The following is a 23,869-nucleotide window of genomic DNA, read 5'->3' on the forward strand; positions in this document are numbered from 1 at the left end:
GATACTCCAGGGCGCCCAAGAGCTATTCCACCCTTCAAATGCACATCCACCTCCTGTGTGCTTCTATATACTGATATGGGTGTTGCGCCAAAGAACTAGGACCAAATCAGGAAAGGCGTCCGGCCTCAAATTACGCACGAACCAATCCGAATCCTCATATATCGGTTCCCCGGATCCACCAGGCCTGAACAGTGAGATACGGAACTCCTGTGTGTACTATTGCAGTACAGTATTCATTCTTCCCCTTCCCTCCATACAGTCCATCGAAAAAAAAAAGACACGAGCACGGTCAGAATGCCCACGGGCCGCTCTGCGAGGTGATGATGGTCTGTCTCGCCATCGCCAGGCAAAGTCAAACTCACGCACCCCGGCACACCCAGCTAGCCAGCCAGCAATGTCGGCAGATCCGGCATCAAGTCATATAGTTCCCACACCCACAGAAGGAGGAACGGGGCATCACGGTACGCAGATGATGATTCTGGTCGCCGCCCGCCAGAAGAAACCTCGCATCGGCGCCAGGGGGCAGCACAAGGTCAAGAGCGGGTGTCGGACCTGCAAGTAAGTCCGTGCATGTACGCTTTTTTGCTCTCTTTGGTTTCCTTCACCAGGGGCCTCCATCTTCCTTCCCCTTTGCCATTGACCCACACATACACAAACACGAGCTATGCAAATACTTGAGATGTCATATCATGCCATGTCTTATCATACATATCATCATACATATGATATATACATCCCCTGGTGCCGCTTTCCGTTGCTCGGGTTTCACCTTGCATGACTTCTTTTTCGTAAACAGTCCCGGGTAGGATGTTTCATCACACTTATTTGATTCCGTTTCATATATATTAGACTCCGGCACAAGAAATGCAACGAAGCCAGACCCGCGTGTCTGCAATGCAGCAGCACAGGGCGGAAATGCGATTTCCTTACCCCTGCCACCATCGCACTACCACCACCCTCCTGGTCATCTTCGTCGCACAGTGCCCCTCCTCCTCCTGGAGCGGTGGGGTTGGGTGAGGTGATTTACCACCAGCAGCGTACGACGACGACGACAACAACGACGACGGCGGCCTTGTGGCAACACCAACAACAACAATCGTCGAGCAGCCTCCCCGTCCTGTCCCCGGATCGCCTCCTCCTCCCCAGCCACCTGTACAACATGAATGCCTGCGAGGCGAGCAACTTTGACTACTTCCGGCGCGTGTGCGCGCGCGATTTTGCCCTGTACTTCGAGAGTCCCTGGTGGGAGGGCGTCGTGCTGCGCTACGCCCACGCCGAGCCCAGCATCTTCCACGCCGCCTTGTCGATCAGCGTCATGAGCCGGACCAATTACCACCCGCCGAGTCCAGCGAGTCCGTTGTCGTCATCGTCGTCAACGTCGTGGGACCATCGTTATCCAGGCCAACCCCACCCCCTCCACAACGCCGACCTCGACTCCGCCGCCGAGTACTGCCTGGCGCAGTACCTCCTGGCGATCCGGCAGCTCAACGCCCGGCTGGACAGCTCGGTCGCGAGCGTCGAGCTGGCCGCCTTCGCCAGCATCCTGTTCGTCTACATCGAGGGCATGCACGGGTCGACGCGGTCCATGCACATCCACCTCCGGGGCGGCCTGGCGCTCGTGCGGACCCTCGACGCGCGCATGTCCCCCAACGTCGGGCATCTCGGGTGGGCTCTGCGGCAGATTCGGGAACAGGTCGAGCAGATCGAGGCACGCGAGGGGACTTAGCAAGGAAATATCCAGAGGAGGAGAAGGAGATGCTGAGCAAAGCAAACGCAGGATCGTGCAAGAGGAAGAAGAAGAAAAACGAAAAGTCGGTACTTATTAGTTAGTCATGATCATCATCTTTCGAGTCTGCAACTTTCATCGGGTCGACAGTCTCAAGGACACCTGGATGTAAATGATTATTTTTTTATTGATCTCTCAGAAGCATTGACATGAAACATAACGACTCCATAGTTTTTGCGGGCATGAATCGGTGCGCCGACTAAGCTACAGAGTTTCATTTTTTGCTTTCACAAATACCTCCCAGTCGGAACAGTGCATGGCATGTTGAGCATGATACAAACATAAATCCGCCACCCAGCCCTCTTAGCCTGTCGTCATAAACCGACAGCTACCAAGTAGTCGACACCTGGGGGAGTTCTTTTGACGTGACTCCAAGATCCGTAAAGACAGCATCGTCGCCTAGAAGTGTTAGCTGCACTCCGTATGGCACATGCACATTCGATGGATTCGCACTCACCTTTCAAATGTTTGATCCGGATCTCATCTTCGCCCTCCAACTTCTCCATTTCCTCCTCAGGCGCAGCATTGCTTTCCCGCTCATCCTTAGGCCGCTGTTCCGTAGCCTTGTCATAGTCCTCTCCAATCATCAGAAATTGCGCATTGTCATAATCCAAGTATTTCGGCTCCAGTGGCTTCCACCGGAGATTTCGGAATTCATCAATAATCTCTTGGGGGTACTCAGGTCCCTTGGGCACATTCTGGTTGCCCAGAGGGGGCTGCTGAGGGTTCTTGACACTGGTCACGAAACTTCCACGCTGCTTGAGGCCAAAGTCTTTCTGCATCTCCCCAATTTCGGCCGGAATATTGATGATGTAGGCCAGATGTGATTCGCGCCCCGTGGTCGTGATTGCGTAGACTCCCTCGGCAAGTGGGGTGGCGGGAGGTGTGTGTCTAGTGCCAGCGGTCTTGGTCTCGTACTCTGCCCCGGCCAGGAAGGATTCTTTGAGCTCCGCAAAGCTGGTCTTGCACTTCTCGACAAAGGTGATGAATCTGTCCTTACCGCTCTTGGGAAGTACCTTCTTGGGGAGAGCGAGAAGGCGACAATTTCCTTCGTCGCCGATGGGGCCATCTCCGAGTTTCGCGTCCAGAGGAATTGGGCGCATGACCATGTAAGAGCGCGCAACATCTTTGACATCCTCGGGGTGGTCCACGTTGACCCGAGCACGGAAGAAGAAGTAGATGACGCCCTTTTCGAGGATGCTGGAGGGGACGTCGTCTTCGCGTGCACCGGGCTCAACAGCGTCGCCATTCGTCTCGGCGGGTTTTGTTTCCTCCTGGGCCTCTGCGGCTACAGGCTCTGCATCTTTGGCCTCTTCAGCCTCTTCCGCTTTGGGCTCTGAGGCTTCAGGTTTGGCGCTTTCGGTCTCAGGCTCCTTTTCCTTGTCGGCACTCTCCTCCTCTTTGGAGTGCCCGTCCTGTTCCTGCTCCTTCGCCTCGGTTGCGTCACCATTGACTTTTCCGGCCTGCGGTTCTTCAGGCTTTGCTGGCTCTGGCTCGGTCATTTCTTGGTCGGCCTTCTCCGGTGCAGGTTGTTCATGGGCTCCACTGGGTAGCAAGTGTCAGCATGGATGCGACGGGTGAGATGAAGAGAGGACATACTTCTGCGGCAGGGACTCATCCAGCGTCTTCTGCTCGAGGTGCGCATCCTTCTTCCCTCGCTTTGCGCTCGGTGAAGAGCCAGACGCCTCATTCTTGCGCTTCCTGCCAGCCGGCGACGACTTTGGATGCGGGGGAGAAGAGGTCTGCGAACTCTGGGAGCTCGGGTGCTGCGCGGCGATGCGAGCCGAAGAGCGTCTACCGGTCATCGTGGGGGATGAGAATGAGATGCAAGAGTGATGGACAGATGTGAAGACGAGGATGAAACGAGGGACACTAAGGGGGTGGTTGATGGGGGGGGGAGGAGAAATCAAGAAGCCATTGGGAGTCGGGTCGGCAGCGACAAGCTCTCGTCCCTGTCATGGTGTTGGGAGGAGAAGCCAAGGGAGCAAGTAGTGAAGTGCAGCTAAAGTTAGTCCACTTGTGAGGCCCCAGAAGGCACAATGATGTAAGATTCGGAACGAGACCCGCGGCAGCGACACCAGTGGAAGCTTCTATCGCAAGCTGCAGTCCAGAAGTGAGTGAGTGGTGAGACAGAAGATCGGAAGCCCTCCTCGGCTGGCTGGCGGGCTGGCTGGCTGGCTGGGTGGAGGTAGCGGAGGAATATGGAGGGACACTGCAGGGAGTGGAGGAATGACGCCCACTAGCCACCAAAGCCACTAAAGCCACCATTGACACCAATGACACCAATGCCATCCATGCGCTGTGGCTCTCTAGTCAGGAACCACCCGGGCGCCTATCAGCCCCCGCCAAATGCTCGTGGAATTCCCCAATCCGGCCCCCGAGTGCCGAAAGTGCCCTAATTATTGCCTATTGCGCAAGTCCCTCCCTACATTAATAGCTACCCATTGCCCTCCCCATACCGTATATAACAATGTCTATCGTATTCCCCTCACCCAAGGTCCATGGCATCATCTTCAACCCCCCCATTCTTCATCGGCGTCGACGGCGTGTTTGTGCCCTCAGGAGTCCCTGTCGATGACTCGAGCATCACCTCTTCGGATAGGTCGGAGCTGTCCGACCAGGCCTCTGCAGCCTGCCTCCTCGCAATCCGCTGTCCCAGTGGCGGCTTGCTGGCTCTGTTCTTCCTTCTCTTCGGTGGAGGTTGCTCAATGTGTCCGTCAACCAGCTCCGATACTTCGATCTCGGTGTGTTTGAGCGGGATATCAGCGTCTTCCTCGTCCTCGTCCCCGTCCCCATCCCCCTCCATTTCCCGTGACATGCGTTTCCGGCCTCGCTCACCACCGCCTCGTCGGCGTTGAGGATCGCAGGATAGTCTCCGTAGTTTGCTGGCCAGCTCATCGTCTGTATCGGGCCACAGCCTCCTCAGCACGTGGTCGTCTTCGAAATCCGAATCAGGCTCCTCGTATTGGTCGGGAAGAAGCACTTCGATGTCCCCGTCATAGCCCATGTCATCGGCAGAGATTTCCTCGACGGAGTACCCGTCACTGGATTCTCGCCGGGGTCGCTTTCGCCTGTACATTTGTAGCGCCATTGATCGTCCTGGTGATGGTTTGTCGGCCATCAACTATTCTTTTTGACTCTCTGTTGGACCGAGTGTAACCTGTCGGCTGCGGCACCCACTGTACCCTTCGTCATTTCAGAGTTCGATTAAAGAGAGCCATGCAATTACGCCGCAGCATGCTCACAGATGCACAAGGCAGAAGTCGATTGAACCGGTATGCCGGGGATGTCTTGTCAAGAGACACGTCCTTTCACCCGTCGGTATGCTTCAGAACCCTCACTCTGCACCTTGGAGATTCTGCCGCAGATGAACAATCATCTGCACCATCATGTTGTCGACACCGAACCGATGCCTGAGATCCCTCGTGGTGGCAGCCGTCGGAGAAGTGTCTGTTCAGCTGTTTACGTCATTCCATCGGCTTCTATTCGGTACTATCGCGCGCCCCGAAGTTCCACTCGAGTTCAAGTATTATCTCGTGCCACCATAACGCCGCTTTATAGACTTCTCCATCGAGGTCGATTCAGCCCTGTGGCCGAAAATCTGAGGGAAAATAGGCCACGAGAAAGGGCCAAGTGAAGATCTCCGACATCCAACCCTGAACGTTGCTTACATATGGCTACTTTTCCTAGTATGCGTGAAAATTATACCTTCTGACCCTTTAACCCACCTAGCCTGAGCCAAAGCAGGGCATAGACCACAAAGCCTGCTGCCAGCATCGCACCGCTGAATCCTCGCATGCTCTTGTATCCATCGTTGACAATCAGCTGCCCGCCAATAGGGGATCCAATCAACACCGCCACTGCCACCACACTGAACAAACATCCCGTCCGCACGCCGATCTGACTAATATGGCTGATCTGCGCCACGCAACTCGGTAGGATACTGGCTGCGGCCCCGGAGCTGAATCCGAAGATGAGACAGAAAACGACCGTGGCGGCGGTGCCGGAAGCAGGAACCCAGAGGCAGAGGGTGATGAGGGCCGAGAGGAGAGTGACGGAAAGGAAAACCGTAAAGCGGCCGAGCCGATCGGCGAAGAACGGAGGGATGGTCCGTCCGAATGTGCTGGCGGCGTTCAGGATTGCGACCAAATACTTGGCGAGGGAGTCCGGAACGCCCTGCGCTCGGGCAGAGAGAATGATGAAGGTGAAGGGGAGAAAGAGGCCTGATCGCATGGTTTTCAGTTAGCCACTAGGGGGTCTGCAGGGAGAAGCAATCCCAAGCGAGACTCGAATGGGATGACACATACCCAAAAAACACAAGAAACTCCCAAATGCCAGTAAGGCAAAGTTTCCCTCCATGAATGGCCGCACAAAATCCATCGGCTTCACTGGCCTCGCCATGGGCGGAATGCGACTGACGAGAGTCATATTCCCCAAAATCATCAGCCCCAGAACCAAGAAGGCACAGATCCGCATCGTCCAGCCAAATCCCACCTGGGGGATCAATTTCTCAACCATGACGGGGAAGATGACACCGCCAATACTCGATCCGGTGGCCGCAACGCCCAATGCGAGAGAGCGGCGTCGGAAGAACCATGTGACGACGCAGGCCATCGACGGGTAAAAGATCATCGACGCACCCAATGCGGAACACACGCCTTGGGAGAGCAGGAATTGATAATATTTGTGCGAGATGGAGGCCATCATCAGACCAAAAACGTGCAGGATTGTGCCGATGATAAGGAGAATGCGAGGGCCATAGTTGTCTGTTGTCAAAAACTGTCAGATCCATGCTGATCGCAGCAAGTGGAGATATGAGAGAGGCAGGACGCTCAGCCGTACCATATACTCTGCCGACCCAGAGACCACCGACGAACATCATGAATGCCTCGAGAGACGGAATCCAGGCGATTTCCTGGGACGAGTAGTCCTTGAGTTGATGCGATTCGTAGTATTCCTGAAAGACACCGATGCCTGGTTGAGGACTGAGGTTAGAGCTGGGCCGGAGCAAGTCTCCCTGGGAGCCATCGAACTCACAGTTGATCCAGCCGAAACTGACAAAGATACCGCATGCAGCCCCAAACACGACGGTCCATGCCTTGATTCCTCCCTCAGGAAACTGCGACGGGTCCATTGGATTCACAGCCTGAGTCACCGGGACAGCGTCACCACCAGCTGCCTCAGCCTTGTCCTCGCTCTGCCCGTTTGATTCGTGACTGGAAGGAGGATCGGCCATGATTTCTGGCGCTTTCTCGAGGTCTTTGTCCATCGTCGATTCCATCGTGCTTGAGCTGTTGGACCTTGCTGTAGGGCTGCCGCCGTGAGGCAAAGCTGTTTCTGGCGAAGGCCGGTAGGTATCCTGCGAGGCAACCATCATTCAACAGGGACAGGAGAAAAGGGTCACAGGGATTAGATGTCCACTGATTGTATCCATGACAAGAGAAGACTCACCAGCGGTTATGTACTCATGTCCTTTGAGGCCGGCACAATCAAACAGTCAAATTCAGCCGAGCCATGTCGAAGAGTTTGGCTTCGGTTCGCAGCGAAGAAATTGATAATGATGTACAAAAGCCGACGAATCAAGCGGTGACGGCTGTTCGAAGCACTCACAGTGTCGTCCTCGCTCGCGAGCCCCAAGCTTAGAAATGCTCGGTCCTAGGTCCAAGATTCGAGTCATAACGTACGTTATTGGGTCCTCGCGCTTTCGAAGGCTTCGAAGCAAAAGCTGGGCCCGATTGGCAGCGAACGCCAGGTGCGAAAGAGCCCGAAGTATCATTGGAAGGTCGGCGGACGAACTCGACCGGTACGGGGGCGGTATGTACGAGGGGCGCGAACAGCTAGGGGACTGGGAAGAGAGGGACAACATTTCGGACTTATGGGAACAGCGAGCATCCGAGAGCATCGACGAGGAGTGGCGACCAGTTCGGATCTAGCCAATAATGGCAAACACTTTGCTGGGGCACAGTGACTGTCTATGTGCTTGGTACTCGTACTCGACGCATCATATCTGGCTGGTACAAGGTAGTGCCGAATTGGTATTTTGAATCGACCATCGGTATTACTCCGTCCAGTGGATCATGGACCACGCGGATAATGGCTTGATCAGCCTTGTCAGGCCTTCCATCTCGTGTTCCAGGCTGGGAGACACTTAATCTGAACTCCGTGATTGTTTACCCACCTCGACACAACCCGAAACATGGGCAGGTCCTTCTACGGACCCCAAAAACGGCACAGTCCGTAGAGTTCGGTATCATTCATCTGGCATTTCTTATCCTAAAAACAGCTACCTCAATGTGCTAATCGCCAGTTCGACATATATTGGATGGAAAGGTCAGCCTGCAATTTCGCAGTTACATTGACTGCACATCACACGGACCAAGGCGGCGATAGCGTCGATCAGATTGTCAATGCCACCACACTCTGCCACTGAGAACAAGTTCATAATATAGTCTTGCCTGTTCCAACTCCTCAATCTGTCTTTTGACATCCTTCATGGCCTTTCTGGCATACGTCAGGATCTGAGCATCCGACATTGGTGGCGCCACACCAAAGATTGGCGTGAACCCGGGCGGGGGTCTGGTGATTGATCCAAGGGGGTTGGTCCATGGCATCTAACCATCGCTCTCCTCTTCATCGATCAAAAACTCCACAAATGGATCTATCTCAATGCTTTTAAACAGGGGGCCCCATCTCATGCGGAACTCTCGTCTCTTGTACAAATTGCTGGTGTTCAACCTGAAGCTGATCAGCTCGACTCTCCATTGCTTTTCCAAGGCACGTTCAACCATGCGCAGAAACCCGCCCGAGTACTCGGCCTCGGCAGCGTCGCCAGTGGCAAGAACAATGGTGCTGGGTTTTTGGGTGTCAATAATCGACTCGAGGATCTTCAGGTGTAGAATTTCGTCCACGGCCTGTTCGACCCATTTCTCCGGACCCGAGTGCTGGGGCAGACCTATGTTCGTTTCAGAACCACTTGTCTCGCCGCCAGATCGAGCCTGGTATTTCTTTTGACGCGGCGTCAGCTCCTTGGCTTTGTGCACGCGTTCGAGAATGTTGGTTTCGTAGCCGATCGACTTGGCCTGTTGAATTGCCGCATATTTGTCGGATCCAACTAGGACACGTTTGGCGCATGGGCGACCGCGTTCGAGAATAAGAGAGAGGTTGTGGAACGAGAGAGGAACACGCTTGAGGCGGATGTCACGGGACATACCACGTGCTAGTTTCAAGCAATCATGGAACCCGATCGATATGTTCGAAATGTCAACGAAGACGTGAATGCCGATGTCAGATGTATTCAGCGGGGTAAACGCAGGTTCGAGGAGCCCGGCATTCGTCAGATAGGTTTGCTCTTCAGGATGTCGGCGCATCAATTCGGTAATTAATGTTTGTTTCCTGGCTCTGACGGTCAGTCCGTCGCGAGGGGTGATGACTGTGTGCTTTGACGGCGTAGTGACAGGTGTGGTAGGCCACACAAAGGGATTGGAAATTGGTGCTTCGCGTTTGGGAGTTTTGATGTCAGCTTTGGGGGGTGAGGGAGAGGTCGGAGGGGAGCTGTTATCGCGAAGGCCGGGTCGACTACGACCGAGAATGCTGTCAATAACAGCTCTGCGGTCCGGGGACCGGCGCAGAGCCTCGAGTTCTTCTCCAGATTCCCAGTCTGTGGTGTCGGAAACGGGCTTCTCCTGGGTGACAAGCTTTTCAGCTCTCTCCTTGGCTCTGGCTCTTCTAGCAGCACGCTTCTGGTTGCGAATGTACGCAGCAGTGGCTTTGTTATTTGGAGGTTCCACGTTGTCTTCAAGATCAGCGCCATCCACCTCGTCCCGCCACCGAACACCTTTGCTGAGCTGGTTCAGGTCGACCTCTGCCACGGGCTCATCGTTGATCTCATATTTGACCAGCTCCTCAGCTTGCTGTTCATCAGCGGCATGGGGACGCCCTAGGAAATCCCACAGAGTAGAAAAGTCCCCAAGTGATCCTCCGCAGGTATCATCGGTCCCTCCATCTTTGTTGCTGTAGATGACAAGCCCGTGGCTCACTGCAGATGCTCTGTCGGTGAAGGCAAGGTTATTCAGGAGTCTGATGGCAGGGTCAAAGTCCCATGACGGGACTTCCTGATCGCCCGGCATGTGCACTTTCGAGAGAGGCAGACTCTCCATGTCTCGAGAGAGAAGGAGGGTGGTTAGAGGAAGGTGGGTCTAGTTGGGAAAGTCAAGCGAGATGCACGGCGTTTCATGTCTCTTTTGTGTGTGCAGAACTGGTGTAGATGATTGGTGTGAGAGCAAGATGGTTGAGTCGCAATCGAGAGAGAAAGGGTGGTTATATCGAGAGTGGTAGTAGTAGATGTGACTGTGATGTGTTGGTGATTCATTCAAACTCGATCGGCTGGTCATTCGCCTTAACCTCACGGCGCCAGCCAGATATGCGCTAGTCACTTTGAGGCTAGTTCACGTCACTTCCAGCCCTCTCGCTTCACCTACCTACTGTGTACGCCACTTTCAATTCCCACTGGTGAACGGAGTGACTTCCTGATATATGAAATATCCATTTTCTTTCCACAGCAGAACATAGCCCTATCACTGAAGGAGACAAGCTTGGCACCTTTGGGTGAAGTCTGGTGGCACCAGGTGTCTCCTGGCACTGGATTGTCTTCAGAACACCCAGCTCGGGGCGAGACAGCAACGAACGGCAAACGACATGATGATTGAGCCATTCTCTTCTAGTCTGTTAGAGAACATTGTCAGGTGAAACTGAAACGTAATGAACGGTATTTTTCAAATTTCGGGTTCATAGAAATCTACTTGGCTATCCTTCCTCTTTCTCGTGATTGTCGCAATCCCGCCTTTCAACATCCCACAAACGGTAGATGATGAGCCTCGAAGTGAAGCCATTGACCTTATCTCTCGCCTCAGAGACCTCCCCCTACGAACTGTCCCTGCTGATCTTGACCACTCTCTCCTACTGTGATCTCGTCTCGCTTGCCTTGACTTCTAAGGCCATGGCAAACTCATCCTCAATGAGCCTCATCTCACCATTGTTGCCACCCTCGAAGAGGCCCACCACGCAGCTTCGGGACACTTTGAGTTTGTCACCAACGCCTTCCCTGGCAGCCTTGAACACAGGTCCCTCCTATGGTGCAGTCACTTCACCCGTCCTTTTCGCATGCGACGACTAAGGGAGTGGCAACAGAAAGTAAACAAGACAATGACGGCGCGGAGCGCAAGATAGAAGGTTCTTGAAGAGGACAAGGATAAATATCGGCAAAAATACGGAAGCAGCAATCAAACACCATTACATGAAAGAAAAGGCGAAGCTAATTATGCAGGCTCGGTGCTCAAAACAGACAGATCAACACGAGGTCAGCATTTGGGCGATTTCGCTAGTTTGGAGAAAGCTGGATGGGTACCTCGTAGAACCAGATACATTACGAGGTACATGTCAATTAGCCCACATGGCCGTGGTTGGGGTAATCTTTAGGTGCATCGGATGCTTCCCCATCCGGAGGAGAATCAAGACAGACAGATCTGCCCCCATTCTATGCCCACCAGCCCCTCTAAAAGGACCCAATTGGAGGCGTTGCGGTGCTTCGCCGTGGAGTGCGGTTGTGTCCGGCGTGGTCTGGTAACGTCACTGCCTTCCAGATACGCGGTTTCCTCGACAAATCCATCATTTCCCCTCTCGTTCTCTGGCAGCAATCTTCCCGTTGGTGCGAGAATCCGAGGCCTTCCAAGGCCACCCTGGCGTCAAGCTAGCGAGCTCGAGATGCTGCTGCAGTCTCGGAAAATGCCCCTGTCTCGACGTCTCCGCTTTCACTCCTCCTCGAAAGATGCCAGAAATGGCTACTCTTGCCTCATCTTCGTCCGCACTCCGCAGGGTGGAGTGAGTCCAGCATTGTGAGATGCGGGGCGAGCTCGATAGCTGTTTGAACCCCTCCCTGGTATATTTCAGTTCCCAGCAATCTGTCCCTCCCAGAACTGCCCTCTCTTTCCCAATCCGTGGGTCATCATCGCTTCTCTTCAACAATGTCTGCTATCCAAGGCCAAATCGATCGGGGCGCCGTGCCCAACCATGTGTCCAATGTCTGCCCAAAAGGGACCAAATTTCACATCCTCGAGGTAGGCTGGCTCGAGTGTGATGAAGCTTTCGTGGTTCGTGGCGGCAACACTAGCCTGAAGAGCACCGAGAATAAGTCCTTTGTCAACAAACGGAGGGAGCTGCCTGTGTTCTGTATCCTTATCGAACACCCGCACGAGGGTCTCATCCTGTGGGAGACGGGTTGTGGCAAGGATTACCCCGAGATCTGGGGCCCTGTGGTGTCTGACGTGTTTTCTCGGGTGCGTTATGACCCTGAACATGAGCTGAAGGCTGCGGTCGAGGCCACGGGAAACAAGCTCGAGGATATCAAGAAAATCATCATCGGTCATTTACATCTCGACCATGCGGGCGGCTTGGACGAATTCCTTGACAGAAAGGACGTTGAAATTTGGGTCCACGACAGAGAACTCAGGTCGGCTTTCTGGTCTGTTGCGACGGGTGCAGATGTGGGCGTCTACCTGGAACATTACCTCAAGTTGAGCTTGTATGTTGCATTCGCTTCAGGTGTAGTTGTTTTGTGATCTAACGATTCGCAGGAATTGGAAGACTTTCGACGAACGAACCTTTGATTTCTGCCAAGGCATCACCCTGCATCACTTACCAGGCCATACTGACGGTGAGAGCTGAGCTGCATGGTTGAAAACCAGGGAGTTGCTGACTGGTTGTAGGACTGATTGGAATGCAAATCAACATGCCAGAAAGTGGTACGTTCTTCTTCATCAGTGACCACTGCCACGTAATTGAAAATGTGAGTATCTTCCACCCGTCAATGTGCTCAGTACTGAACTATCACTCCAGTGGCGCGACGGAATTCCTCAAGGATGGCTTGCGAGAGACCATCCATCATGGTTCCAAAGCACTCAGCGGCTGAAGCACTTGGAGAGGACGACCAAGGGCCGAGTCATTCCAGGCCATGATAAAGAAACATACGAGAGTTTGATCGCCAACGGAAGGTCATATACTTGAGTCGACTGGGCGGACCAGCTCCGGGCAAATCTTGTTGATTTAGCAGGGTGCGTGCTTTAGGTGCTCGCCCAATGAGAACTGCTGTGATGCACTCCGACCATCTGTCTCGAAATACACGCTCAGCCGGCGGTTCGTCGTCTTGTACATCGGTAACGTGTAGTCCATTTGCACGTCATTGCTTTCGAAGCATGACACCATGTCGCTGGCGGTCAAAGACCAGAGTATAAGCCAAGACAGCTCCACAGGCGCAGTGCGTTGCCTTATCCTTGTAGTTTGATTCACTAACTGCTAGAGGACTCCTGATCCGCCATGGTCCACTGGCTCTCGGCCAAAGTTGAGTCAATAATTTCCTGCGAATCCTCAGAGGGTCCGTCTCGGTAAGTCTCGCTTGAGTCATCGTTGGCGACGGAAAACCCGACCGATTTGGCGACTTTATTGCTGGTCTTTTTTCCAACCGAAACGATATCGCCGTTCCAGGGCTGACATTTGTATACGATTTCTCCGCAACGCAGACATGTCCAGCCACCGCCCTCTTCCGCTTCGATCTTGGTCGCTATGCAGACAAAGCAGTAGATACAGCCACAAGGAATTGTCTCGTAGGGATTTACCACGTCGGTAGTGGCCGAGCCAATGACGCCTCCCCCGGCAGCGGCATTTGCTCCTAGGATCTCAGCTTCGGATGTCGATGTCGGATTTTGATCCTGATAACATATGGCACAAGTCCTTTCTGGCAAGAAGGCCAGTGGCCCGCTTTTTGTTTTGTCACCATCGTCATCTTCGGATTCTGTTTGCGATTTCATGGCGTCTTTTGTCTTCTTCCACATCCTGGCGAGCCATCTTCGCCATCGACTGATGCCGACCAACGGCAGGAGAAATAATAAGAATTCGGTAAAGGCATGCCAGACCAATTGACGATTGAGGTACTCGAATGAGACTTCCCGGCTCACTTGATTGGATGGCGACATCAGTCTTAATCTCAGCAAACGATCTGTAAGAGTCCGGTAGCGTCCATTGACGAGGAACACCAGGAAGGAACAAAAAGCCGCGATAGAATGTGTTGTAGAGATGAAGGAGGTAAATCTCATCAGCGTCTGGACGGCCTCTGAAGGAGTTGTATATCCTCGCTCTTGATCAATCAGCCAATCCTCCCACTTGTCCCATCCATAACGCCCGAAGACCGTCAGCAGCCCGTACAGACTCTTTTGCCATCTCGTCGGTTTCGGAAGGGACAGTCCAGATTTCCTGGCGTCGACGTATCGGAGATTCTGCAGAGCTGCGCCATAGGAAGCGTCATTGTCCCATATAGATAGCTTGAACAGTGCTGCCCGGAGAGCAAGCAGAATTTCTTGCGACCAGTCATCCTGCAGATGTGGCCCGAGGTACTTCAAAGCATCTGCGACTTGTGTCTTCAATAGCCCCAGCAATTCTTCATCGAGAAGTTCTGCATCCACCTGTCCGACTCGAAACGCTGGCCGTGTGCCCTCCGAATCTAGCAAAGTTATCCAGAACGAAGATAACTTGGGTCGTAGGGATTGAGTAAGTCGCGTCCAGGAGGAGCGGCCACCAGTAGTCTCCGGCTGTTGAGTGAGGGTGAGGGCCTCTTGTTGTCTGGCTGTCTGCCGTGCAAGGATGCGTTCCTGAGCAGCGGCAAAGCTACTGGATGACATGGTGCAGTCATCTGAAAACGCACAGGAAAAAGGAAAAGAGGCAGAAGAACGAGGGAGAGAAGATTATCGAGGACGACGAGGGCGATAATTAATGAGCAGCCGAGGCTGGCTTCGGTGAGAGATTGGCCGCACCAGACATGGAAGAGAGTTCGCCGGCTCGCAGAGAACCGCAGGTGCCGCAGTCTCTTGCTGTTTTAAGATTCTTTAGGCCCTGTTCGTCGCTGCGGTCGTGTTAATCCACAGCGAAAGGCTGGGGCTCCTTTAACGTGTTTCATCAGAGCCTTCTCCGTCAGTCTAGGTCTCAAGTTGAGAAGAAAGAGTCTGTTTGCCACTGCTGGCACTGCCTAATCTCTCCTCTTACAAAACATTTCTTCTCTCCAACACCAGGATGGTGGTTGTTGCCGTCATCTGAACCCATACCCAACAGATATGCCCTCTTTCACTATTGAGGCGGAGGGCGAAACCAACCCGTTGACCAGGAACGCCGTCATATCTACACTCAAAAATGCCTCACATCCCACGCCTCAGGGCTTGAAAGTAGCTACGCAACAGATTGGAAACTGGGAGAAGTCTCCCGGCTATTATGCCCTCCTTCAAGATGTCTATGCCGATTTCTCGCTCAGCCAGGATGTCCGCTTCCAAGCCATTATTCAACTCAAGAATGGCATCGACAAACACTGGCGCAAAACGTCGGTAAATCCTATCAGTAAGGCTGAGAAGGATCAGATCAGATCGAGATCTATTGAAACGGGCGTGCGCGAGCCCGTCTCTACCCTTGCACTCCAGAATGCCCTGATGCTAGCAAAGATTGTCCGGTACGAGTTTCCCCATGATTGGCCGGATGTTGTCGACGTCGTTATACATCACATCCGAGCGGCCAGTGAGGATGTGAGTGCAGACCTCTATATCTCGAACATCTTGACCATTACCCTGCAAATAATCAAGGAGCTGGCATCGGGACGTCTACAGCGCACCAAGAAGAGCCTTCAAAATGTGTCATTGGAGCTTTTGCAGGTCCTCGGCCGCCTCTACGTCGGTTTGGTCGCCCGGTGGCAGTCAACTGCTGATCAAGCCGACCTTGCTAGCGCAGTGAGCAGTCATTCAGCGCTGAAAACGCTCCGGCGACTCCTTGTCGTTGGCTTTGAAAATCCTCATAGAGAAGAAGCCGTCAAGGAGTTTTGGGAACTCCTGCAGACGCACCAACAGGCATTTTGGACAGCATACACTCAAGACCTTCCAGCCGAATCTCGAACCATGTTGTTGAAGCATTTGCTTCAACTGGCGAAGTTGTATCTCGACATGGCTCGAAATCACCCCGCCTCCTTCGTTCTTCTCGGTTGTATGGAGCTTTTGAACCGCTCTTGGTCAATGATCAGCCAGAGCGAGGTCAGGCAGTCAGCCTTGCAGGGCAACTTCGATTGGAAAGTATACCGCGGTGGAGATGATGTCGAACAGTCACCGAATGAGAAGCTTTGCTTGAAAGCTCTATTACTATTCCGTGCCTGTCTGAAGATGGTTTTCAACCCGATGCAAACGTTCAGATATGTCACTCCACAGGACAAGAAAGACAGAAAAGACGCTGTCGACTATGTCAAAAACACAGTGCTCACGCAAGACTTCGTCTTTCGACTGATGGAGCTTTTAGTGACCCAATACTTCATTCTGCGCCCCTCAGACCTCCGAGACTGGGAGCAGGAACCAGACGAGTGGGAACGCCGCGAGGAAGAAATTGCAGATGCCTGGGAATTTTCCATCCGCTCATGTTCGGAAAAATTATTCCTTGACCTCGTCATCAACTTCAAAGAGCTGCTAATTCCGCGATTGCTCCAAGTGTTCTATCAATACGCTACCACTTCAAACACGGATGTGCTCCTCAAAGACAGCCTCTACTCAGCCATTGGCATAGCTGCCGCCTGTCTCGAAGATGTCCTTGATTTCAATACTTTCCTCTGTGGGACTTTGGTGCCAGAAGTCCAGATGAATCAACCAAACTACAACCTCCTTCGACGGCGGACAGCAATATTATTAGGCCAATGGGTCCCAATCAAACCAGTGACACTCGATAGAATCGCGGTGTATCAAATATTCACTCATTTGATTTCCAACCGGGAGCCCCTCAATGACCATGTTGTGCGCGTGACGGCAGGGCGGCAGTTGCGTCTCGTGTTGGAACCCTTTGAATTCAGTCACTCCGATTTCAGGCCCTATGCCACACCTCTGCTAGAAGGTGTCATATCCCTTATCAGCGAGACAGAACTATCAGAGACAAAGATGGCATTACTCGAGACAGTTAGAGTGGCGGTCACGAGGCTGGAAGGCCACATAGAACCATACGCGCAGGGCATAATGTCGATGCTCCCGCCATTGTGGTCTGAATCCGGCGAAGAGCACTTGATGAAACAAGCAATACTGACTCTGATCACCGCAATCGTCAACAGTCTTGGACAGAAGAGCCTGTCGTATCATGGGCCCATTCTACCATTGATTCATGATTCTGTTCAGCCACAATCCGAAGCATCCGTGTATCTCCTTGAGGAAGCACTCGAACTGTGGGCCGCCATTGTACAGCAGACTCCAACGGAACACGCCTCTTCGGATCTATTATCACTATCCCAATGTCTCCTTCCACTGTTGGACACGGGCAGTGAACTCCTGCGGCAGATATTTGAGCTCACAGAATCGTACACGATATTGTCTCCCACTACGGTTCTGTCCCCTCAATTTCTGACGCCGCTCCTCACATCAATGGAAGCTATCTTACCAGCTCTATCAACTAGTCGAGCACGGGATGCGTCATTGGCACCTCATGTACTAGAAAACCTCGTTGCCACAATTTCGATCGAGTCCTCGGCCAGTGTAAATCCTCAACAGGCGCTTACACATCTGTTGGAATCGATGCTAAGCACCAACTATCTGGCATCCCTCATGAAGCTCCTGAAGGAAGCGTACGAGTATCATCAAGATCTTCGCCCGAGCCGCAAACCACCAGACATCATTGGCCCGGGGGAGACGAGCCTTTTCAGTCTCCTGGCACGCATAGCCCTTCTGTCGCCAGACCAATTTATTCAAGCCGTCATCGCCACCAACATTACGTCCACCGTCTCTACATCAGCGTCATCGCCGGCTTCCCCTTCACCGCCACACAAATGGCTTCTGACAGAATGGCTCCTTCACATCGACGCCGTAGGTGACATCTTGCGCAAAAAGCTTCAGGTCCTTGCCCTCACAAACTTACTTGCTTGTACCGTTCCTCCGGATTTCCCGACGATCATGTTCGAAAACCTCGAGACGCTGTTCACCATTTGGACGGACATTTGCACCGAACTGGGTCAAGAAGCCGTGGATGAATCCGAGGGTGATTACCTGTTCCATAATCGCCATGGAAATGGTGGAGATGTTCCTGAATGGCCTGACGCAACGCCAGAGGATGGACGGAAGAGAATCTTAAGTAACCACGACCCGATCTATACCCTCAATGTGCGCGAATTCATCGGTTCGAGGCTAAGGCAGGCCATTGAGAGCACAGGCGGGTTGGAGAACTTTCAGCACCATTGGATAAGTCCGATTGACGAAACGATTGTCAAGAGCTTCGCAGATCTGAAGCTGTTGTGACGCGGATTTGAGATGAATTGAGCGCCACCAAGGCAATTGGAAATGATGGGACACGAGTCTCGGTTCATATTGTTCGAAAGCTGATCCTATCTCTCATGAGGCGGATCATTCGCCTACTGTCAAGCAGCCTCAGGGAAAGACATACCCTACTGTCGACGTGGCACTTTACGTGAAGGTGCTAGAATCCTCTTGCTCGCGGGTTTCGTCTTTTTGACAGCCATCAAGGCGGGGCTGGGATCGATGAGTCAGGGCCAACACAGGAATAGCTTTGAATGGCGAAAGAGAAACCTCATGAACACAGAGCAGATGTCCGAAATTCTTCCATGTAGGACTCGCTTGATTGTTGAAGGAAGGCGAAGTGCTCAGTGCTTCTTCGAAATGGCAAATGGTTTGTCGACCAAAGAACGCACTGAACTGAAGGTCCTAGTAGAATAGCCGTACAGAGAGAAATGGAACCCCAGAAAGGAAGTGCGAACTCCACTCCTCGAGGGATTCAAGCAAAGAGCCGCCGGCCCCCAGATGTCCCCTGTTCTATGAATCTATGGACTGCACGGACTCCACCCCGGATACCGAACCGTTCCTGGAGTCGATGAATGTGGGCGCTTTCTTCAAGCCCACGTGATAGCGCATAAACAATGTATCGATGAAGTGGTCGTGTTTGATGCCCGGCGGTTTCTGGGCGGCAAACTCCTCGATCGCGTCTTGTGGCCGGTAGCCCAATTTCTCGATCAGGTAGCAGCAGATGAAGAAGCCCGTGCGGTTGTAGCCGTAGTGGCAGTGGACGCCGATGGTCTTCCCCTGGACGGTGTGCGGCTCCTCGAGGCGCAGGCGGTCGACCAGGGCGATGAAATCGGCGACCTCGACGACCGTGGGCGGCACCTTGCTCACGGTCGGGAACTTGTGGTATTGGATGCCGCCGCGCTCGAGGGCCTGGGTCTCGTAGACGGGGGAGTCGTGGGAGATATCGATGACGGCGAAGATCTGGTCACTCCACTTCTTGACGAACACTGACGGCGTGTGGATTTCGTCCTGCTCTCTCAGCGTCTTCATGGCGCGGAAGATGCCCGATTCTGGCGGGTGGCCGATGGGTCCAGAGACGGGCAGGACCTTCTTCCACTTCTCCAGGTTCTTCACGTCCCATTTTCCCGACGTGGTGAGTTGCTGGAGTTGCCACCCCAGTGAGAGTTCGGGAGACACATAGCGTGCGAGGAAGTCTTCGATCAGGCCGGCAACCGTGCGGTAGGTGGAGTGGTCGTACATCAGCGCGTGGGCCGCAGGGGATGGCAGGATCGCAGTTTTGACAATCTTTGAGTTGTGGCTGGACATCTCGCTTGTTGATGGCAGGGTGCCGAACTTGCGTTCATCCGCAGTCGGGCTGCTTTGGTCGACAGCTGAGGCGTCCGATGTCTCTTGCTCTGGAGCAGGGCCGTCGGTAGGAAGCGGTTTGCTTCCAGGGCTTCCATTGATCTCCTCCCCAACCGCGAGCTTCTTCAGGAAAGAAACAATCTTTGTAACCTCCGCTGGCTTGGTCACAGCGTCTGCCTCTCCTGCAATGAGGAACAGAGGTACATGGATTCTTTCCCAGGTGTCTTTTCCGGGCAAGCCACCCATGGCCCTTCCTGAAGGGTCGTATTGCGGCAGGCAGCCCAACGCAGAGCGCTTCCACACTGGTGTTTTGAAGCCCTTGTTAAATGCCAACTGGAGGCGGCGAAGGTCTATCCCGGCAGCCTTGCCTGCCATCCTCTCCACACTTCTGGATTTGACGCCGCCTCTGCGGTCTAAGACCCTCAATATATTGAGCGCCACATCAGGGAGCGCTAGGAATCGCCTCGCCGATGCCGTCTCGGACGGTGAGGGCGGCGTAGCTTTGGGGCATATGCCAACAAATCCTTCTATACGCAACGGGAATGATGGCGACGTCGCTAAGATTGCGGCGATAGAGCAACCCATACTGTGGCAGATGAACACCACTTTCTTGTGCCCGTGCTGTTCGCAAATACCTTGAATGGCCGTCTGCCAAAGGTCACAGAAAGCTTCAATGGTATAGGCGTCATAGTCCTTGGGGGAGAAGGAGGACATGCCATGGCCGGGTAAATCAATGCCAAAGCATGGCGCTATATTGACCAGGCTCCCCAGCAGCGGCGCAAATTGAGGTAGAGAACCACCTAACCCGTGTATGAAAACTAGTAAAGGTAGATCTGCGATAGCCTGGAGTTTCTCGGCATGAGCATGAGGGTGATAGAAGGTCCTTATCGAGGGGTATTCGGCGTGCTTTGTTTTATATGACCGGACACTTGAATGGTTCTTGAGCACAGGGTGATCATTGTCAGCCGCCGCTGCGGCCTCCTCCTTGAAGGTCTTGCTCGAAGGCAGATAAGACTTTGCAATATACAGCAGGCCCACGCCCAGAAACAGGCCCAGAGCAGTATTAACAGCTAGCATTGAGGGTTTCGCTGCTAGCCGGCCCCAAGCGTTTTGGGGCGGCTGACAGCCCCCCAAGGACCGAAAATAATTGAGACTCATGGTCTAGATCTCATAAGGTCATTTTGAGTGTGCGAATACGAGCGGATTCTGGAAATGTCGACCTGTTATGACTGTTTGTTTTGGAATATAAAGGAGGGAATGGAAGTGTTTGCCCCAAGTTCAAGCTGCAGACGGCAAGGCTAGCAACTCTCGCCGTTTGAGAGATAGTCCCTGCTTGTCAAACATTCTTACATTGCCATCCTAATGTAGCCGGGAGGAAAAGAATCATGGGGGCAGACACCTGTGCTCGTGCAACAATACAATTCCAAAAGAATAATGACGAACGAAACAAGTCGGTTGACTTCATGGCCTCGGAATTTTTTGGTTTCCGGAAAAATCATTTCTCCGTCATCGGAGGAGGTACGGCGGAGCAAAGAAGCACTGGTGGCATCGCTGTGGTTGTTGCATCTGACAGATATTAGCAATGATCCATTTCGTGCTGCTAGACCATTGCTGACGACTTCTGTATTGCTCGTATTGGTGTGCTCCGAAAGCCTATGCACCAAAGATGGTCGAGATGGACTCGACAGCGGCTTGCAGTTCGGCCACTGACTGCCAGCCGTTACCTTAACTTCACATCTCCGAATCCAATCCGATGGCACCCTCAAGCTCTCTCCCACGGCTTCCATTCTCAGCCTCCGTCGTCGCAGCAGGACCACGGTCCCCTCCGCAAGCAGTTGAAAGATGCTGCAAAGGCAGTTCGGACACTTCCATCCACTCCGGCAGCGACTGACAGCCCGGATATACTGGAGAACTGGGAATTAACTGTGGGCATTGAAATCCATGCTCAGCTCAATGCTTCTCGCAAGTTGTTCTCACGTAAGGATTTTCCATCTCTGTCTAGGGTATCGGTTCTGATGATGGACAGCTGGAATAACTGCGCCGACTACCATTCCAAACAGTCAAATCGCCCCCTTCGATATCGCGTTGCCTGGTAGCCTCCCAGTCTTACAGCCAGCGGTCATTCTGCCCGCCCTGCGAGCGGCTACTGCGCTTGAGTGTACGATCGAGCCTGTCAGCAATTTCGATCGCAAGCATTATTTCTACCACGATCAGCCGGCGGGCTACCAGATCACGCAGTACTACCATCCCTTCGCGAAGAACGGTCGTGTCGTGTTGACCGCCGAAGATGGACTGGCGGAAAATCGCACTGTCGCGGTGAACATCAAACAGGTGCAATTGGAACAGGACACCGCTAGAACCCAGGAGGATGATAGCAACACGGCGCTGATAGACTTCAATCGGTGTGGTCAAGCTTTGATCGAGATAATATCGTTGCCCGACCTGCATTCTCCGCGAGATGCAGCCATCTACGTCAAAAAGATTCAGTCAATTCTCTACGCTGTTGACGCCGTCACCACCGGCATGGAACAAGGCGGCCTTCGAGCCGATGTCAACGTCTCCGTTCGTCGTCGAGGCGCCCCAGACGGGCCATTTGCCTACAGCGGCGTGACCGGTCTTGGCCAACGTACAGAGATCAAAAACCTGAGCACCTTCAAAGGCATTGAAGATGCAATCAAGGCGGAAAGAGACCGCCAAATCCGGATCCTCGAGTCCGGTGGCGTGGTGCAAGGCGAGACTCGAGGTTGGTCTATGACGAGCCCCAACGAAACAAAGAGACTCCGAGGAAAAGAGGGTGAGATAGATTACCGGTATATGCCCGATGCGGACATTCCTCCACTCTACATCAGCAGCGACCTAATTTCTTGGATTGAGAAGACCCTCCCCCCCACAGCGAGCGATTTGGTGGTGATCCTAGTCCAACAGTACGGCCTTAGTTTCACTGATGCGATGACCCTGGTCTCGCTTGATGACGGCGAGCGGTTGATTTATTTTCAAGACGTTGTCGATGAGTTGGTGTCCAGGAGCCGATTTACAACGACGCCAAAAGATCACGGAAAAACCGTTGGAAATTGGGTATTGCATGAACTGGGTGCTCTACTTTCCACGGAGGAAAAACAATGGAGTGACAATCTCGTTTCCTCCAGGTCGATGGCTGAAATTATCTACCGCTTGAAAGACAATCAGATTACAGGGAGCTCGGCCAAACAGATCCTCAGACTCATTTATAGTGGCGACAAACGACCCGTCTCACATATCATCAGCCAAGAAAGATTGGGATTCACAGAGATGTCAGCCGATACTTATCAAGCAATTGCACGAGAAATAATCGGCAAGTTTCCTCAGCATGTCAAAGACATTGTCGACAAGGGTAAAGTCGGAAAGTTGCAGTTCCTCATGGGACAAATGATGAGACATCCACGAAAGGGCGACATGCGTGCTCCCGAGGCTGAGAAGACGCTTCGCCAATTGATCTTGGGTGGCCGTTGATGATTTCGAAGGCGCCAGAATAATTGGTCGTCCATCTAATCGGCGAAGGGGAGATATCGAAGGAGTGCCCAAGATACCCAAGGAGACAGCGACCAACCCATTGAAGATAACGGAATCCTTTGCGCTCCAGACCAAGGCCCCGTCCTAGTTTTGTCGTTCTCCATTTGCGGATTGCTAGTGACTTAAGGCCCGCCATAAACGAAAATGCTGTCTCTGCAACCCCAATAAACACGCGGCCGCTTTTTGCGCTTGCCTCAAGCCAGCACCTATTCTTAACAAGAGGCACGGCCACGCTCAAGTATTGCTCGGCTCCTTCTGACCAGGCTCGCCCACCTTTTAACTCAGCAAGGGGCAACTTGCTGACACACAGGCGTCTTGATCTTATTACCAATGGGTCATGGTGAGAATACGCAGTACGTCAAGGGCCGGAGATCGCCATCCCGACTTCATGCTTACATGACTCGTGTCTGCACAGCTTCGAGTATACTACAGTCACGAGAGTCTTTGCGGTTACAATGACAGCGTGCATGTTGAACGAAGTCTCTGTCGATGTGGTCGAGTCAGCTTGACTCGAGTACCTCGACATCACCAAGGTTCGGGTAAGCTTCACGCCTCCCCGCGTTTCGGCACGGAATCTGGAGGCCAAGTCTGCACTTTTGCGGCAGGGAGTCCACTTGTCTCGGAAGTGCTGCTCCCGTTGCGTCCAAAACCAGAGATGCTGGGAGCTTCACTCTCCGTGCAGGGATATTCCGCTTCAAACAATCTCCAATCAGATTGATCTCAATACATGATTAGGACTCCCATGCTGGAAGCAATCGACACGATCGGAGGGACGTCGAACCGAGAGTGTTTGCCTGAGGCTACATGTCCAGTTCGAGGCATCACAAAATGA

At 53.2% G+C, this 23,869-nt stretch overlaps 10 protein-coding genes across 10 annotated transcripts; 4 read left to right on the plus strand and 6 right to left on the minus strand.

The window, feature by feature from the left end:
* Positions 1-1,159: 1,159 nt before the first annotated feature.
* Positions 1,160-1,726, plus strand: AYL99_07658 (hypothetical protein; the record flags this gene model as incomplete). Its single annotated transcript, XM_018839167.1, has 1 exon — positions 1,160-1,726. One exon carries the CDS (start codon positions 1,160-1,162, stop codon positions 1,724-1,726), a length of 567 nt encoding a protein of 188 aa, XP_018691935.1.
* Positions 1,727-2,114: 388 nt separating this feature from the next.
* AYL99_07659 (hypothetical protein) lies at positions 2,115-3,591 on the minus strand (the record flags this gene model as incomplete). Its single annotated transcript, XM_018839168.1, has 3 exons — positions 2,115-2,185; positions 2,244-3,331; positions 3,386-3,591. 3 exons carry the CDS (start codon positions 3,589-3,591, stop codon positions 2,115-2,117), a joined length of 1,365 nt encoding a protein of 454 aa, XP_018691936.1.
* Positions 3,592-4,274: 683 nt separating this feature from the next.
* On the minus strand, positions 4,275-4,877 carry AYL99_07660 (hypothetical protein; the record flags this gene model as incomplete). Its single annotated transcript, XM_018839169.1, has 1 exon — positions 4,275-4,877. The coding sequence occupies one exon, from the start codon at positions 4,875-4,877 to the stop codon at positions 4,275-4,277; it is 603 nt and encodes a 200-aa protein (XP_018691937.1).
* A 611-nt stretch (positions 4,878-5,488) lies between these two features.
* Positions 5,489-7,067, minus strand: AYL99_07661 (hypothetical protein; the record flags this gene model as incomplete). Its single annotated transcript, XM_018839170.1, has 4 exons — positions 5,489-6,009; positions 6,094-6,552; positions 6,629-6,760; positions 6,824-7,067. 4 exons carry the CDS (start codon positions 7,065-7,067, stop codon positions 5,489-5,491), a joined length of 1,356 nt encoding a protein of 451 aa, XP_018691938.1.
* A 1,330-nt stretch (positions 7,068-8,397) lies between these two features.
* AYL99_07662 (hypothetical protein) lies at positions 8,398-9,942 on the minus strand (the record flags this gene model as incomplete). Its single annotated transcript, XM_018839171.1, has 1 exon — positions 8,398-9,942. The coding sequence occupies one exon, from the start codon at positions 9,940-9,942 to the stop codon at positions 8,398-8,400; it is 1,545 nt and encodes a 514-aa protein (XP_018691939.1).
* Positions 9,943-11,805: 1,863 nt separating this feature from the next.
* On the plus strand, positions 11,806-12,844 carry AYL99_07663 (hypothetical protein; the record flags this gene model as incomplete). The annotated part of the gene is made up of 4 exons (XM_018839172.1): positions 11,806-12,362; positions 12,415-12,494; positions 12,547-12,626; positions 12,677-12,844. 4 exons carry the CDS (start codon positions 11,806-11,808, stop codon positions 12,842-12,844), a joined length of 885 nt encoding a protein of 294 aa, XP_018691940.1.
* Positions 12,845-13,125: 281 nt separating this feature from the next.
* On the minus strand, positions 13,126-14,511 carry AYL99_07664 (hypothetical protein; the record flags this gene model as incomplete). The annotated part of the gene is made up of 1 exon (XM_018839173.1): positions 13,126-14,511. The coding sequence occupies one exon, from the start codon at positions 14,509-14,511 to the stop codon at positions 13,126-13,128; it is 1,386 nt and encodes a 461-aa protein (XP_018691941.1).
* A 429-nt stretch (positions 14,512-14,940) lies between these two features.
* On the plus strand, positions 14,941-18,123 carry AYL99_07665 (hypothetical protein; the record flags this gene model as incomplete). Its single annotated transcript, XM_018839174.1, has 1 exon — positions 14,941-18,123. The coding sequence occupies one exon, from the start codon at positions 14,941-14,943 to the stop codon at positions 18,121-18,123; it is 3,183 nt and encodes a 1,060-aa protein (XP_018691942.1).
* A 531-nt stretch (positions 18,124-18,654) lies between these two features.
* On the minus strand, positions 18,655-20,646 carry AYL99_07666 (hypothetical protein; the record flags this gene model as incomplete). The annotated part of the gene is made up of 1 exon (XM_018839175.1): positions 18,655-20,646. One exon carries the CDS (start codon positions 20,644-20,646, stop codon positions 18,655-18,657), a length of 1,992 nt encoding a protein of 663 aa, XP_018691943.1.
* Positions 20,647-21,143: 497 nt separating this feature from the next.
* Positions 21,144-22,977, plus strand: AYL99_07667 (aspartyl/glutamyl-tRNA(Asn/Gln) amidotransferase, B subunit; the record flags this gene model as incomplete). The annotated part of the gene is made up of 2 exons (XM_018839176.1): positions 21,144-21,465; positions 21,515-22,977. The coding sequence occupies 2 exons, from the start codon at positions 21,144-21,146 to the stop codon at positions 22,975-22,977; spliced, it is 1,785 nt and encodes a 594-aa protein (XP_018691944.1).
* Between the last annotated feature and the right edge of the window lie 892 nt (positions 22,978-23,869).

The sequence above is a fragment of the Fonsecaea erecta genome (genome assembly GCF_001651985.1).
Source record: "Fonsecaea erecta strain CBS 125763 chromosome Unknown Scaff6, whole genome shotgun sequence".
Lineage (NCBI taxonomy): Eukaryota > Fungi > Ascomycota > Eurotiomycetes > Chaetothyriales > Herpotrichiellaceae > Fonsecaea > Fonsecaea erecta.